General features: G+C 36.3%; 1 protein-coding gene across 6 annotated transcripts in view; it reads left to right on the top strand.

Annotated features, from left to right (window-relative positions):
* CADM1 (cell adhesion molecule 1) overlaps window positions 1-16855 on the top strand; it is a 352507-nt gene that overhangs the window by 192551 nt on the left and 143101 nt on the right. The window contains exon 2 of one of the 6 annotated variants that reach the window (XM_054592569.1): window positions 4252-4465. The exons of the other annotated variants lie outside the window; for them this stretch is intronic. Within the exon in view, the coding sequence (XP_054448544.1) occupies window positions 4375-4465 (91 nt within the window). The 5' untranslated portion in view covers window positions 4252-4374. The remainder of the gene's footprint in view (window positions 1-4251; window positions 4466-16855) is intronic. 6 annotated transcript variants of the gene reach the window in all.

Here is a 16855-nt window from a genome sequence, read left to right as displayed (position 1 = left end):
GTTCTCCCATTCAGTAAGGTGGTTTTTCATTTGGTTGTTGGTGTCTTTTGTTGTACAAAAACATTTAAGTTTGGTGTAGTCCCATTTTTTTTTTGCATGCATTGATAGGATCATATGATTTTTATTCTTCATTTTGTTTATGTGACGTTTTACTTTGATTTGTAGATCATTGTATCAACCTTGATCCCAGGAATAAATCCTACTTGATCACAGTGTATGACTTTTATAAAATATTGCTGAATTTGGGTTGCTAATATTTTGTTGAAGACTAGGCATCTATGTTCATCAGGGATATTGGACTATAATTTTCTTTCATTGTAGTGTCTTTATCTGGTTTTGGAATTAGGATAATGCTGACTTTGTAAAATGAGCTTAGGTCCACTTGAATGTTTTTGAATAGTTTGAGAAAGAGAGGTGTTAGTTTTTCTCTGACTGGTAAAATTCACTTGAAGCCAATCAGTTCAGGACTTTGTTGACAGTTTTTTATTTCACTGGTCATAATCAGTATATTAAAATTATCTGTTTCTTCTTGATTCAGCCATGGAAGATTGTGTGTTTCTAGTAATTTATCTGTTTCTTCCAGATTGTCAAATTTTTTGGCATATAACTGTTCATAGTATTTTCTTACAATTTCTGTGGTGTCAGTTGTTACTTCTCCTTCATGCCTGATCTTATTTATTTGGGTCCTATCTCTCTCTCTCTTTTAATGTGAATCTTAAAAATTTTATTTTACTTTTTAATTTAATTTTAATTTATTTTTTCAAATACAAATAAAAATTTTAAATACTCTTTTTAAGCAACTTATGTGATATAGACAGATAACAGAATTTAGCACCTAAGATATCATCTTGTTTTTGCAAAACTGTATGGTCCATCTGTTATATCACATAGTAGGCACTAAAAAAATATTTGTTAAGGGGGTGAATGAACACAAATATAGATTAACTAACTCTATACTTGGAAAATGTAATTTTATCTACAAAGAACAACTTTAGGAGTAATCTCATTGTTCCTGCCTTGTTATAAGAGAGAAAGAAAATTGATTCAAAGATCTGGACAAAACATCTGTCATGATGTAAGGCATGGAGAAAATGTTGAGATTAGTATGCAGTAATGAACATATTGGTAAGTGCTGGGGAGGCAGAAACCAGAACTTAAATAAGTCCCAATTTTTAGGCTCTCAAAAGGTTAATTCACATTGTCCTGGATGTTGTCATATCAGAAAGATTTGTCCAATCTGGTAGAAAATCAGAGGTCAATAGAAGTGATTAAGCAACTAAGAAAATCAACTAAAGAAAAATCTTAGTATATAATTTGGGAAAAAAAAGTTTGAATCTAAACTCAGAGAAATGGAAAGATAATTTAGAATGATTTGGAAAGCTGTGGGGCTGATGGCATAAAATTGAGTAGAAAAAGTACTTACTGCTTGTAAAACAGTTCTTAGTGGACAAACTAAAGAACTATATAGCATCTAAGGAAGCAGTAAAAATGATATAACCTGACACCCAAAGAAAGATACCAGCATTTATTGAGTGCATACTATGTTCCTGGCGCTATGTGCATCGTTTCATTTAATCTCGGTAATCTGTGAACTAGGTACCTATGTTTTCATTTTACAAATAAAGGTATCAAGGCTTGGTCAGGAGGCTGGTAGGAAGTAGCGCTGTTTCTGCACCCCTCACCCCCCTGGACCAAAGGACATGCTTATTGATAAAGAGAGGGGAAGGGAGGGAGAGAAATATCAATGTGAGAGAGAAATATTGATTAGTTGCCTTTCGTGTGCACCCCATCCAGGCACCAAACCGGCAACCTAGTCTTGTGCCCTGACCCGGAATCGAACTTGTAGCCCTTTGGTTTGCAGGAGCATGCCCAATCAACAGAGCCAAACTGGCCGGGGCAGTAGCGCTGTGTTTTGAACTCAGGCTGCGGAGCACAATCCCAGTGACTGTTCACCCGCACTTACCCACTCTGCTGTTCCATGCTAGGCAGTAGGGTACCAACAGGTATGTTGTGCAGAGATTTGACAGAGTAAACCAGCTGGTCTTCCATATGCTAAGTAGGTGATCCTAACAAGCCATTTTAATTAAGTAAAAATAATAATAATAACAACAGTAATCTCTTATGTATTCTAAGCAAAGGTGCGCTTTTGTTCAGTCTTCTGGATGAATGGATCTCTGCTGAAACATGATTTGTATTTGAGAAGGCCTTCTTAATGCAAATGTAAAATAAATAAGTGTTAAACTCCCGGACTCAATAGAGTGAGCAGTATCCAGTAAATACCAGCCCTTCAGGAGGTTTTTCCTGCCATGAAGTTGTCTGCATAGTAATATATAAGGGATTAGAGAGAGAAACCTGAGTTGGAATTCCTCAATCTTTCATTTGCTTATGACCTCAAATAAGTCATCTAATCTGTCTAGGGATAACAATACTGCTTACCTCATGGAGTAGAAAATTAGATATGATATTGTGTATGTAAAGATAGTATGCATATATGCAAATAAGATAGTATGTATGTAAAGATGACGTGTAGGTAAGATAGCATGTATATAAAAATGGCATGTGTGTATATATGTAAAATGTTTTCCTCAGTACCCTGCACATAATGTCTATTCAGTTAATAGTAACTAACATTATTATTATTATTCATTGTTCAGATGCAGTTCTCTAAGAAAATACTTAGAAAGCATAGTCCAATAGTACTGTAAGATGTGGTTAGTTTTTAAACAGATTTTACTTTTGTGCACTCCTCAGTTGTTGTATTAATAGTAAAATTTCACTCTCTGTTTACCCTTTTCACAATTTGGGAGTTTACAGAAGGTTTTGGTGTCTTAAAGGCAGTAGTTTGTTCACTGAAATTGTAGCTTATGACAAATTCAGTGGTTTCCGGGATCTAATATTTTAGCAGACAGAAGCATGCTTTTAATATTCATCATCGTTAAGTGCTACCAACTGACATTCGGTAGTAAATGTGCAAATATGGGTGCTGAGCAAAAAAGAACTAGGAAGGGAAACTTGTGAATTTGTATTCTAGATGGAAATCTTAAATTAGTTTCCAAGATGTTTAAATGGAGTTTTAAATGCTGGGCACATTGGAGATTACATTTATATTAATATTTATAATGTTTGAGAAGATATTTGGTGAAATATTTGTATAATTTAATTTTGGTCATAATCAAGTAGGAAACCATAACAGGAAGGAAAGTGTATTTTAGTTTGGTGACTGTTTTGTGGCCCATAGGACTGCCCTTCTGGAAACCCTCTCCTCTATCACCAGCCCCCACCCCCAAGATATGCCTTTTTTTAAAGCCCTTCTTTATTAGAACCCAGAAGTCAAAGGTTATTTGTGTATAAATTCCTTGAGTTGGATTGTTTTATGTCAATTTCATTTACATTAATTAATTTAAAAATCAGTATTGATGACTTTTAAAAACATTTATTGACAGTTCTGCAGAACTCTGTAGTCTGGCTGTCCTTCTATTCTTTATTATACAGAACAGCTTCATTGGTTCACGGAAAAACTGCTTCCTGTAGTTTTGCTTAGGGCTAATTGAGTTTAATGTAGTTTTGTGTGCAGAAGGTATTGACTTGTGCATAGTATTTAATTTGTGTAAATATGTGTGCATGTAATGTTTTGCCCCTCTGAGTTTTATTTTAAATGTAACCCTTGAAACTGGGATAATAGAAATTCTTAGCTTAGGCCTTCTAGCAATTGCAGGTGCCAACGGTTTAAACTGCTGTAGAAATACAATTATGAGCAGCCAAGAGCAAATCTTGTTTTAAGGTCCATGTGTAATGAATGCCTGTTAGTATCATAGAATACAATTAAAAAGAGGTTGACTTCTCCTAAGCTGTGATTGGCTCTTTCTTATGGAACTGTAGAGTCCCATGAGTTGAATGTGTATTCAGCTCTTGGTGATTTAGACACCAGTGAGGCTGGCATACTGCAGGCTTGGATAAATTCAGGGCAGTTGTAGTCAGGCAGAGATGGGAAAGAACTGAAAGATTAATGAGGGAGCTTAAAACAAAGCTCCAAAAATGAGAGCAATGCACTCTTCGGTCTTATATAATTGTGCTGAATGGAAGTCAGTCTTGGCCGCTGCTGTTTAAAAATTTTAGGAGGTTGGCAGGAAATGTTTGTTATAAAAATCAGATCTAGAGAATGATAGCGAAAACCTGGGACAAAACACCTAATTCTCGCTTGCCTGTCTGTGCGCTCAGACACACACTTCTTTCTCTTCATGCTCCTTTTAGTCCAACTTGACCAGCCCTCCTATCTCCCTGCTGCTTCCTACTGCTTCTTGGCAAGGACCCTTTTGAGGACTCACTGACATCTGATCCACGGCTGCCTCCCAGAGCAGGACCACCAGGAGATGCATGTCTGAGGTGCATTTCTGGAAGTTGAAGCCTTTACCACAAGGCCTGAAAGATCTGGAGCACATAGGGGTGGGAGAGCCCTTTGAAGAAGGTAATCCAAGTTATTGTTGGTTACCTGTGGCTATTGTGGGTACCAGAAATGGGGTTATTTCCTGTTGATGTATGTAAATAGCAGTTTTGTACAATTTCCTACTACAGATCTCAACTTAAGGGATCCTAAATGGCTTTAAAATGCTATTTTACTTTTGAAAATCTTTTTAATAGATGCTGCAGTGAACCTTCCATTCATGTGATGGACACAGTTGACCCATGCAGGGAGGCTGGACGTAACGGTTAATGTGAGGCTGGGCACTTGGCAAAAAAGAAGCTCGTAAATAACATAATGTAGGTGAATAACTTCTGAAATTTAAAGCTTGCCAATACCAGTGAAGAAAAGCTGCCTTGAAAACAACAATGCGGACTCTAAAACAAATACTTAAGTGCTTCAATATAGACACATACACCACCAGCCTTTTAACTTTGTTTTGTTTCCTCTTCAAGGAGTTTGGCGCCACCTACAGGAAGCACGAAGCACAGAAACCAGTTCAGCCTCTCTCCATAGCACCTGGGTTCTCCCATTGGTCATTCTTCATCTTTAGTTTTTGTAAATTTGATCACTTGCTCATCAGATAGTATTTATCAAGCTGCTTCTTGGCCATGGAATGAAGCTAAGCTCTGTGGAAAAAGGTTACGTCTGTACTAGCTGTTTGGCAGGAGATTCCTCACCCTTAATTGCTTTGTAAGGTCTGTCTGTTTCTGCTGTCATGCAGCTTTTCCACCGACACATCAACAATAAAAAGCAGAGTTATCGATCGAAGGCCCCAGCATATATTGCATGTAAAGGTACTGCTGACTGCTTCACAGTTTTCCCTTCTTTTGTTACTTGTACAAAATGTAGCATCCAAAGCTCCATGTTTATTGCAGATGCTGCTTGCTTTGTTTTTATTTGTCTTATTTAGAGAGAAATGTTACAAATTTTAAAAACCTGCACAGCAAAGAAAGTTTTAGGTGCATGGTTCAGCTCAGAAAAGAGAGAAGACTAAAGGGAGGCATGTGATTACTTGTACAGATGTAAGACCAATTATTTTCGTTCATCAGTATCTCATAACTATATAACAGAATTAAGTTCCCCATTGTTTCAAACTAGAATGATTGGGCTTGAAAGGAGGTAAGAACAATGTAGAGCTTTTCTCTTTGTTGTGGGAACAGACTGCAGCTCTTTCTTTTCCCACAAGGGTCTCTAACCCAGACCCTCTTCGGAGCTCCATCTTACTGGGTTCTATGTTTGGCTCTCTCCTCTTCTGCCCTGGGATGCCAATTTAGATATCCCAGACCAAAGCCACTGTGGCTCAGATTGGATCGATCCCATTTTTTTTTTTCTTTTACAAATCTTTTCTCTTAAAAGAGGAACAAAACCCACCACCACATAATTATTCCTCTTTCAGTGGGTCTGCATTTTGTTTTGCTCCCCTCCTACCCCTTCCTTCCTCTTCTTCTGGGCTACTGACACCATAATTTATTCACTTACCTAAGAAATAACCCTTAGTTATCTTCAAAACCTCACCATTGTTGAAGTCTGAATCTGCCAAGTTTTGTTGCTTGTTCTATAACATTCTTGAACTTCCTTGTTCTGAAGCTGAATTTGTGTTTCTTTTTTTTTTTTTTTTTTACTATCGCTTCATCTTCTTAACTTTCCCATAACTCAACTACTTCCAAGTCATTTATATTCTTCAGAAATTCTTATTAGTTGATTTCCAGTAGATTTGGGAAGTGGGCTATTAGCTGGAAAGAACCAATGAGTCAATTGAAATTTTACCTACCAACCCACATCGCCCCCATTAAGTTACACTATCAAATTTTAAGACTTCTCTGTATTTAAACATTTGTGTTAAAAATTTAAGCTTCTAAGGAACCTAAGGGTAAGAAAATATTAGTGTTTTGGAAAATATCACACATTGGTGCTGGAAGATTACAATTACAATACTTCATATATTTCTACAAAATGGTTGATTAAAAGTTGCTCAAAATATATAATGCATCTCTTCAGAGAACACATATAAATGTACAATAAGCACATGAAAAGATAGTCAACATTAATAGTTACTAGAGAAATGCGTATCAAAGTCAAAGTGAGATATTACTTCACAGCCACTAGGGGGACCAAAAAAAAAGAAAAGGCAGTACTAAGTGTTGGCTGAGGATATGAGAATGTAGAGGAATTGGAATCCTCATACCTTGCTTGTGATAATGTAAAATAGTGTACCTGATTTGGAAAACAGCTTGGCAGTTTCTCAAAATTTAAGCATAGAATTAATTATCATACAGCCTAGCAATTATACTTTTAGATATATGCCCAAGAGAATTAAAGCATATGTCCACATAAAAGCATTAACATGTATGTTTATAGCAGCATTATTCATTATAACAAAAAAATGGAAACAACCCAAATAAATGCTCATCAACTGATGGATGAACAAAATGTGGTATATCCATGCAAGCGAATATTACTTAGCAACAAAAAAGAATGAAATACTGATACACGCTGTGACATTGGGTGAACCTTGCAAACATTATGCTAAGTGAAAGAAGCCCATAGGCCCCATATTGTTTGATTCCATTTATATGAAATGTCCAGAATAGGCAAAGCTATAGAGACAAAAACTAGATTAGTGGTTTTCTAGGAGCTGTGGGATGAGCAGAGCAAGAGTAGCTGCTGATGGGTGTAAAATTATTTGTGATATAAAGACAATGTTTTGAAATCAGATAGTGGTGATAGTTGCACAACTCTGAACATACAAAAAGGCATTGAATTGTATACTTGAACTGAGTGAATTGTATGGTATATGAATTATATTTCAATAAAGTTATTATACACACATATACTGGAGTCATTAGCAGCTGTACATACTCAGAGTATGAGTCTCTTTCATCTTTGTATCTTCCAAAGTACTCAACACAGTGCCTTACGTAAGAAAGTCCTTGAAAAATGGTTCAGGAAGGAAGGGAGGAGGGAAGGAGGAAGGGAGGGATATAAATGGATATAACAAACTAATTCATGAGTGGTCTTATAATGTGTGGAAGAATTTTTTTGCAAACTGCTATAAGAGAGAAGTAAAGAACAATTGGCAAGAATGGAATAGTGTTTACGCAATTCAGCTATCCTGTCATTGTTCTAATAGACTGATAGAGGTGCTATACTTTGACATCAGCTAGATGTATTTCTTTCTCTTTTTTGTTTTTTGAGTGATAGGTTGGCAAAACATACGTTAGCAGCTGTATGTTATGTGAATGATCCATAGGGCTAATACTCTTTTGTGACCTTTATTTTTATGAGCTGTGAGAGTTAAGACCCTACGAGTTTTAGTTTAATTAAGCAGTAAGACACAGCAGATGGTGTATTTGTGGGTGATGATTGCATTCCTCTGGTTCCCTCAAGCCTTGCTCTAACCCTATGGAATGCTTTGCCTGGAGTGTCACACTGCTGTTGCAGAATTACCAGGAAGACAAGCGTGTGGTATTAATGTAGTCAGAAAATCTTGGAGGACTTGAATACCACAGGAAGTTCTAGTAGTTAGTAGCTATTGGAACCAGCATGTTAGGAAGAGGAATCCATGACGTTATATCGTTGTAGTAGTTTACTGCCTATCTTTAGTCTTCAATATTTGCAAGTAAAGCCTATGAAGATTTTTATTATCCTGGTATTCTTTTATGTAATCTGGGTCCAACTTTAAGAATGCATTGGAATACGATTTGCATGTTTTAAAGTACTCACAGAAGACTAGGTAAATGGAGAAGCACTGAATTTATGGCAGGTTGTTTTATTATGTTTGCTTTTAGTCACTATGGAGAGCCTAGAGAGTGTCCTACAATATGCATTTTCTCCCAAGTACTGTGTGCTTACCGCCAGTATATTTACTCCAGAGGATGTTAAAAACATACATAAGCAGAGAGAATATAGAATCAGTCCGGTGCTTCTCATTGATCATGCAGCTCTTCAGGGAGAAAACCAGATTGTTAAGTTGAATTACTTTCCCTCATTGTTACGGGAGAGATTGTCTGTCTACTTCAGATCCTTTTCCCTTTACTATCTTTGAAAAACTGAGTTACTTGAAAGCTGGCATAAAACTTGTAATTACACAATATTTTAGATCCTAAGATAATAGGCCTCAATTTTTCATTAATGCAATATATGAAATCATCAAAATGAAATACATTCACTTACTGGCTATAATGTTGTTAAAAGTATGAACTATGGATATTTTAAAATATAGCTATCATTGCTTTGGATAGAGATTCCATTTGTCTCATCCCTCTGCTACAGAGACTAGATTTGGAGTTGTATTTAAATCATGAACTTTAAAAATAATATTTTAACAAAGGGCATAATTTCTCTTTCAGAAAACCTACATTTTATATTGATTTTTTTCTAAATTATATAAAGAAATTATTTACTTTGATTTTTAAAAGTGCTGTCACCACAAAACCTGTATCTGCATCATCTTACCAAATACTCTTTTTGGAAACCTTTTATAATTAATTAAATGAAGCATTTCTTTTCTGGATTCCTACCAACTCCAATACACTGGAGCATTGAAGATATAAAAATAGTGTAAACACTATTTTGTAATTCTTCTTGTAGGAATAAAAGGTTATTCCTTATTAACTGGTGGTTAATACTCACCATGTGTATTAGGGAAAGATGTATAAACATCCAACTGCACAGGAAATCTAATATATAACTAATTTTAGCCTATAAATTATTAATGATTTTGACAGGAGAAATTGCAAATTATTTTTATATGGAAAATAATTTGCAATACTTTATTGCAAAATCATTGGTATTTTATTTTTTGAGAACTACATGCTTATCTAATTAAAATTTCAGAAATACAGAACTAGATTATTTTCCATTTACTCAGTATATAGGTACCTTTACAATTCTTTTGTAGCTTTGTTTAATAAAAACATCCTAATGGGCCCCCAAATGAGACCTCAACAGGAAGATTATATTATGCCTTAGAATTTTAGGAATGTTAGAATTATTTATTTTAGTTTTCTAAAACTGGTAATATGTTAATTATCATTCAGCTTGCTTATCTAATGATAATACTTCCTTTTTACAATGATGCTGAATATTTCACATTATCTTCATATTAGAAGAAGTAAGAAAGTCTGTTAAGATGTGTATACTCCAGCAATTTTCAACCAGTGTGCCACAAGAATTTTTAAAACATGCAATATGTGACTATTTAGTCAGGGGCGCTGACCTCTTTTCCCTTAGATTTTCTCTAGGTTAATATCTTATAGATACTTAAAACTAAAAATGTTCCAGTGTATATTACATTCTCTTTGCTTTCCCTAGCTCAGCACTTACCTATTCTTACAAGCTAGAAACTTCAGACCCATCTCTTTTAAAAAAAAATGTTATTGAATTTATTGGGGTGACACTGGTTAATAAAATTGTGTAGGTTTCAGGTAAAGAATTCTATAATATATAATCTGTATATTGTATTGTGTGTTCACCATCCCAAGTCAAGTTGCCTTCCATCACCATTTATGCTTCTTTTACTCTCTTCAATCCCCGCCCCCCCCACCCTCCCCTCCCTCTGGTAATCATCATACTGTTGCCTGTGTATGTGAGGTTTTTATTTTTTCTTTGCTTAATCCCTTTACCTTTTACAGCCACTCCCCCTGACCCTACCCCTCTGCAGCTGTCTGTTCTCTGCATTTATTAGTTACATTTTTAGTTTGATTGTTAGTTTATTTTGTTCATTAGATTCAACATATAAGTGAAATCATATGGCATTTGTCTTTGTCTTAGCTTAATACTCTCCAGATCCATCCATGCTGCACAAAAGGTAAGATTGTCTTCTTTTTTTTACATCTGAGTAGTATTCCACAGCTCTTTTTAATCTCCTTATCTACTCTTGGGCACTTGGGCTGCTTCCAAATCTTGGCTATTGTAAATAACGCTACAGTGAACATAGCAGTGCATATATTCTTTTGAATTAGTGTTTCAAGTTTCTTCGGATAAATCCCCAGAAGTGGAATCGCTGGATTAAAAAAGCAGTTACATTTTTAATTATTTGAGGAAATTCCATATCATTTCCTACAGGGGCTGCCCCAGTCTGCACTCCCACCAACAGTGCAGAAGGGTTCCTTTTTCTCTTTATTCTCACCCACACTTGTTATCTGTTGATTTATTGATGATAGGCATTCTGACAGGTGTGAGGTGATATCTCACTGTGGTTTTTAATTTGAATTTTTTGATGATTAGTGACGTAGAACATCTTTTTATGCCTATTGGCCAACTGTATGTCATCTTGGGAGAAGTATCTACTCAGATCCTTTGCCCATTTTTTCATTAGATTGTTTTTTTGTTTGTTTGTTTGTTTTTTGTTTTTTTTTTTTGGTGTTGGGTTTTACAAGTTCTTTGTAAGTTTTGCATATTAGCCCCTTATCATATGTGTCGTTGGTTCTCTCATTCAGTGGGTTTCTTTTCATTTTGTTGATGATTTCCTTTGCTGCACAAAAACATTTTAGTTTGATATGGTCCCATTTGTTTATTTTTTCTTTTGTTTCCTTTACCCGAGGAGATACATCAAAAATATATATATAAAACATATGTAAACATATATTTAAATATAAATAATATATAAATATATAATATATAAATATATATTATTACTGAGAGAAATCTCTGAGATTTTAATGCCTCTGTTTTCTTGTAGGATTTTTATGGTTTTGAATCTAACATTTAAGTCTTTAATCCATTTTGAGTTTATTCTTGTATATGATGCAAGAAGGTGGTCTAGTTTCATTTTTTTGCACATATCTGTCCAATATTCCCAACACTGTTTATTGAATACACTCTCTTTACCCCATTGTATATTTTTGCCTCCTTTGTCAAATATTAATTGACCATAAAGGTGTGGGTTTATTTCTGGCCCTCTATTCTGTTCTGAATTTATTTATCAGTTCTAATAGTCTTTGTGCTTGCATGTGTGTGTGTGTGTGATCTTTAGAGTTCTCTATATGTAGTATCATGTCCTCTGCAAATAATGAGAGTTTTACTTCTTCCTTCCAGGACAGTCTCTGAATAGCTCTTTATTGCTGTCCATATTTAACAGTCACCACGTATAATTCTACCTGCAAATTTTGTTCATGGATTTCTCAGCTTATGTCCTTCCATGTCCATTGCCAGAATCCGAATTCAAGCTGTTTTATCCCTTGCTTTTGACAGGACTTTCCTCTCTACTAGGTAATACCCACACTCTTTAGAATGGTCTTCAAGTCTTTATATAACCTGACTCCTGTATTAATAGCTTTATCTTGTTTCAGCTACACCTCCCTAGTCTCTCCAAATCACACATTTCTTTGTCCTTAACTTCATTGAAAATTCACTCTTCTCCAAATAGGTCATTGTGACTCTAGTTTCATCTTCAGGATAAATGTTGAATAATTCTCAAGTTGAAACACAAGGAAACTAAATGGATGTATTTCATTTTATAATTTTGAATATTAAGGTGTGATTTCTAGAAACCCCTTTATGATTTTGTTTATGAGGCCAACAGATAAATAGGCATATCAGGACTCCTTATTATAGCTGGATGTGAAAGTAAATAAATATGAAAGGACAAAGGGCTCTTGAGTGAAAGGAATAGGTGGGGGAAGTTGAAGTCTCTCTAAAATGGATGAGTTAGTGTGTTCAGCAATTCTCAAGGTATAGGTTTAGATCTAGAAACTCATTATTTTTACTTTGCTAGACAATAGCATTAGTTTAGCTACTTAATGTGACTGTTACGCATTTTGCTTTCAAATTAAAATAAAGAAGTAGAGAAGGTTCGTTTTATTGGTATCTGTGTGTGCGTGTATGGAATGTGTAATGGGATGTAGAATATAATTTCAAAGCTCTCTGATGCAATATTTGGAAATTAAGTTTGTCGTACAATTAAAACATATCTTTGGTTATAGATTACTTGGCCTTTTGCCACTTTCATAGGCAATGCCCTACTTAAATAGCCTGGATTGGCTGAGAAAAATAATTGCTGCTATGAAATAATTTTGCAATTACCTCTGTAATTAAGGGCAGTTTGTTAATGAAAGTGCTTGGTGAATAATGACTGCAGGGCACTCCATCCTGCAGCCTCATGCCAGCTGATTGGCTCGTGTGCTGGAGGCGGTTAGGGAATTAGTGACACAGCTGTCATGGTTACAGGACAGATGTAAATATCCTTCGCAGTTGATGATAAAGAACAATCATTAGCCTTCCTGCCCCTGGGGAACTGGTCAGAAGAACAAAAATAAACTTAACACATGATGGTAAAAGCCATTCCTTATGCCTCCTTTTCTACAGTTTGAACAATTAACATTCCAATAAAAACTGCAGAGAGAATGCGGATGAGCCCTCTGCACTTCACAGGCGTGTTAGTGTGATAAATGTTCCTCCTAGTAGGGCACTGGTTGTTCACAGTTTATAACTGTTCTTATTAGCTTATGGCCCAGTTAAAAACTGCTCTTTAGAGACCCATGGGCCCCATTTACATTTTTCTTGTTCATCGCCAGGTGTTGTATATTCAGTACCACCGTTTGAAGAGTGCCTACGGATGGATTTTTGCATGCTCTCTGTGTGGCTGAAGGGGCAATGGAAGATAAATTTTCTGTGGCTGGGCTTATTTTGCCTGTGTAAAATATATAATATTTTGTTATGAAGATGACCTGGATGCTTATCTGATCTCGTCTTGCAGTTGAAAAAATCATTGTTGAAGTTGAAGATCTGTTTTTTTCTTCTTAAAATAAGACATCCTAGGTGTTGTTTCATATTCATATTCATCTCATTTTCTTGGTGTTTTGATATTTTTTATTGTAAAATTGCTTAAGTAATCTTTTGTAGAGTAATTTCATAACATGCACACACTGTGGTTTTACAATTGAGATGCTTGTGATCAGCAACTCATTAACTTTTTCAGATTGGGAAGTCAATATAGCATGTGGCAGTTTTTCTCCATTTGATCTTGCTACATAGTGAAGTTTTATTCCTTGTAAAAGGTGTTAGTAGAACACTTCCAAGGAACTTAAGCAGGGCTTCTCTCGATGTCCGGTACACTAAATCTTTACTTGAGGGCCCTAGGATAAATCATTGGAATTTGTGTTGTTACATCACAGTCAACTAGGTATCCTCGCTAAGGAAAGCTAAAGGAAAATAATAGCTTCCTGGGGTTAATGTTCAAAATACTGTTCATAACAACATTGCATTTAAGGATGAGTTTATTCCTCTATGTGTCTGGGTGAAATTCCCTACATTAGCTTAATACTGCTTTGGATGCCTGTGTCTCCTCTTGGCTTTAGCAAGAGAAGGTACCAGGTGGAAGGGACTGGTGTTCTGCCTCAGAGCTAGCACAGACTGTGGCCTAAACCTCTGCTTCTTCCCCACCCTTCTTTGGCTGTCACAGAGAGAATGAAAAATGTTAACAAGCTTAGGTGTGAAACGGAGCCTTGTTCTTATGTGAAATGCACCCTTGGCTACTGAGTCATTTACTCCTCCAAGCTGATCTCCTTTTCTCATTATCCAGGGATATGTTACTGATTTTTCTAGCTAACGTAATTGTAATCAGACGTTCTAGAATACAAGTTTAGCTTGCCTGTCTCAAATGATAGGGGTAAGTCTCTAAAAGCCAAATAACTCGAAAAACCTTTTGAAGGTGTAGGATATTCCCAGGCATGGCCATGGCTGGCAAACTTATTTAGGTTCTAGTTGTATGTAACTTTCTAGGTAGCCTCTTCACAGAATGTCTGCCTACTGGTATGGCTTTGCATTAAATCAACATTGGGAAGCAGGAAGAGAGACTTGTTCTAGAAAACACTCTCCCAGCCTGGTGAAAATTGTATTGTATTATTACATTTATAGTTTTTCACTAGAATATGAGCTTTTGTGGTAGGTCAAGATAACCAAAATAGAAAAGAAAAAAACAATTGTGTCTTTAATTGGTGTCCCTGAATGAAAGGGGACTGAACAACTTTTTTTCTCCTTCAGGAGAGATGTAACACGCTGTAGTATTTAGATATTCAGTGTGTGTTCTCATTTCTATTTTGTTTGGGGGGATTTTGAATTTTTTTTTTTTTTCCGAAACAGATGAGACTGTAGTGTAGTTGAATTTCCAATCCAATTCTACGGGCACCCTTCATAAAGTATATTTAAAGCTTCACTGAAGATTCTTAGGTGAGGTGGCCCTGTGAATTTAACAATCTGTGAAGCGGTAGGAACAACAGTTTGGGTGTTTGGATAAGTAGGTAAAATTCCTAAGTAAGAGAATCTGTTCTCCTGCAGTTTTCTAGGCTAGTTTGGACAAGAATCGGACTCTCATGTTTTCACATAACAGATCTTGTCAGGTTTCCCTGAGTTCCCTTGGACAAGTCAAAAACTTCATAGTTCTCCACAGTGAAAATGGACCATGTCTCATCCTGTCCTGCTGTCATCCCTTCTATCAAAGCAACACTAATTATAAAAAATTGAACATAAATATGTACTGTTTAATAGGGTTGGGTTTAATTTTGCCTCAATGGGAGGACATTTGATTAAAACAAGATTTTTCTTTCTCTTCCTCTCCCTTTTTTCTTTTGGTAGAATGGTTAGTAAAGGTATAGGAAATTGATTTTAGTGCCACAAAGGATACTATTTTGAGATGATTCAAAGCATCTGTTTCTATTGTGTGTATTCCCAGCTCTGCTGAGAGTTGTACCTAAATGAAACTGTTTAGCATGTCAGCTCTGAATCAGATCACAATTTACATCCCAGTTGCTTGGTTGGCATTTTTAACATTTCATGAACTTCCCTAATTTACTAAACAAGTTCTCACTCAAAGAGACCATTTGTTCTAGATGCCAGGATGTCATGGTCAGAATTGACTTAGCCGTAGTGTTATTGTTTTTGTATGGTCACTTGGCCTATGAAACAAACTCCTCTTTGCAGTGTACTTTTCCTGGCAATGTGTGTGCATGATTGCTCGGTGGGTGTTTTTGTTACTGTTCATCTTTCTCTGGTGCTATGTCTATTATACAAGCTGGCTCTAGGAATGCCACTGTTCACAGCTCCCAAGCACAGGAATTATGTGCACTGTTTACCACCATGTCCATGCCATCCTACACGGCACCTGGGAGGCACTTAAAGTAATTCTTTCATAAATAAGTACTATATGTGATCTTTTTCCACAGGATCATATATAGTCTTAGACACTTGTCTTCCAAGGCTCACTTGTTTTTCAGAAATTAATAAGGCTCACTTACATCAATTATAATGAGGCATGTCCTTTGATGTTGAAGGGCCGGGGCAATTATTTTGTGTGTCTGAACTTTTTACATTCATAGAAGAAATAATTTACTGAGGAGGAGAAGAAAAAGTGACTATGTTGATGCATAATAGGAACCTGAGCTCATTAATTTAATTACTTAGTGGTTCCCGACAATTCTCTTCTCCCCCAATGTTGACCCTCTTACCCTTACACAGTATTTACCAGTGAGCTTTGATTAGAGAAGTCTGAGGAGAATGGCTTCCCTCCTTGCCCTCCCCTAGGCTTACAAGTTTACAGCCAACCAAGGCAGTGGTGGTGTTTGTACAGGGATATTCCTGGGCACTGGTGCCCCAGTGGAACTCAGTTGGTTGACCTTGAAGATGAAGTGGTCACTCTCGATGAGTCAGTTGAGAACATTATGCATAATATTGTTATCAGTACTCTTGCATCTGTCTCTATTAGCAGTTCTCTGGGACTGTATTAGTAAGGATAGAAAGCTTCAAATTTGCAGTGACCTGAATATTTAGAAAGTTTATTTCTTTTACCTAATAGTCTAGAGTGTATGTTCTAAGTCTATGGAGAGCCTAACTCCACTGAGCCATTTGGTGACCAAGGATAATGGAGGCTATGCCACTGCCTACAATTAGCTTTTGGAGTTGTTATGGTCATACCAGTTCAACCTCCTGGAATGGGGAAAGAAGAGAGTTGAGGAGGAGCAGCTTGCATTTTAGGCCCTGCTCACATTGGAAAGAACGTTGTCACCTGGCCAACAGAGCTGCAGGGAGGGCTGGGAAATGCAGAGGAGCAGGCCAGCCTTGTGCCAGGCTGCATGGAAGAGGAAGAGGATAATGAACTAGTGGACAGTTAGCAGTCTTCTGGACCTTAGGCTTTTCCTAACCAATGATCTGTCCATCAGCTTTGATTTACAAAGTCCCACAGTTGATAGTGAACTTAAACAGTAGCTAACATGCTCTTTTTCTTGGGGCCTGAGTTATTTATAAAGATGATGATAATAACTGGTTAGAGTATCTAGCTCACTTCTTTCTAGTTAATATCAAGGGCTCAGTCCTTTGCACACACACATTTTTACCCTTTGAGATCACATCATGCATGTGTCTGACAAATACTTGCTTTTTTATAACATTTGAGCATTT

Source organism: Pteronotus mesoamericanus, unplaced genomic scaffold (assembly GCF_021234165.1).
Source record: "Pteronotus mesoamericanus isolate MK-2021 breed Mesoamerican mustached bat unplaced genomic scaffold, CSHL_Meso_final scaffold_36, whole genome shotgun sequence".
NCBI classification, from domain to species: domain Eukaryota; kingdom Metazoa; phylum Chordata; class Mammalia; order Chiroptera; family Mormoopidae; genus Pteronotus; species Pteronotus mesoamericanus.
The sequence above is the reverse complement of the archived record's forward strand: the minus strand, read 5'-3'. Positions and strand labels throughout refer to the sequence as shown.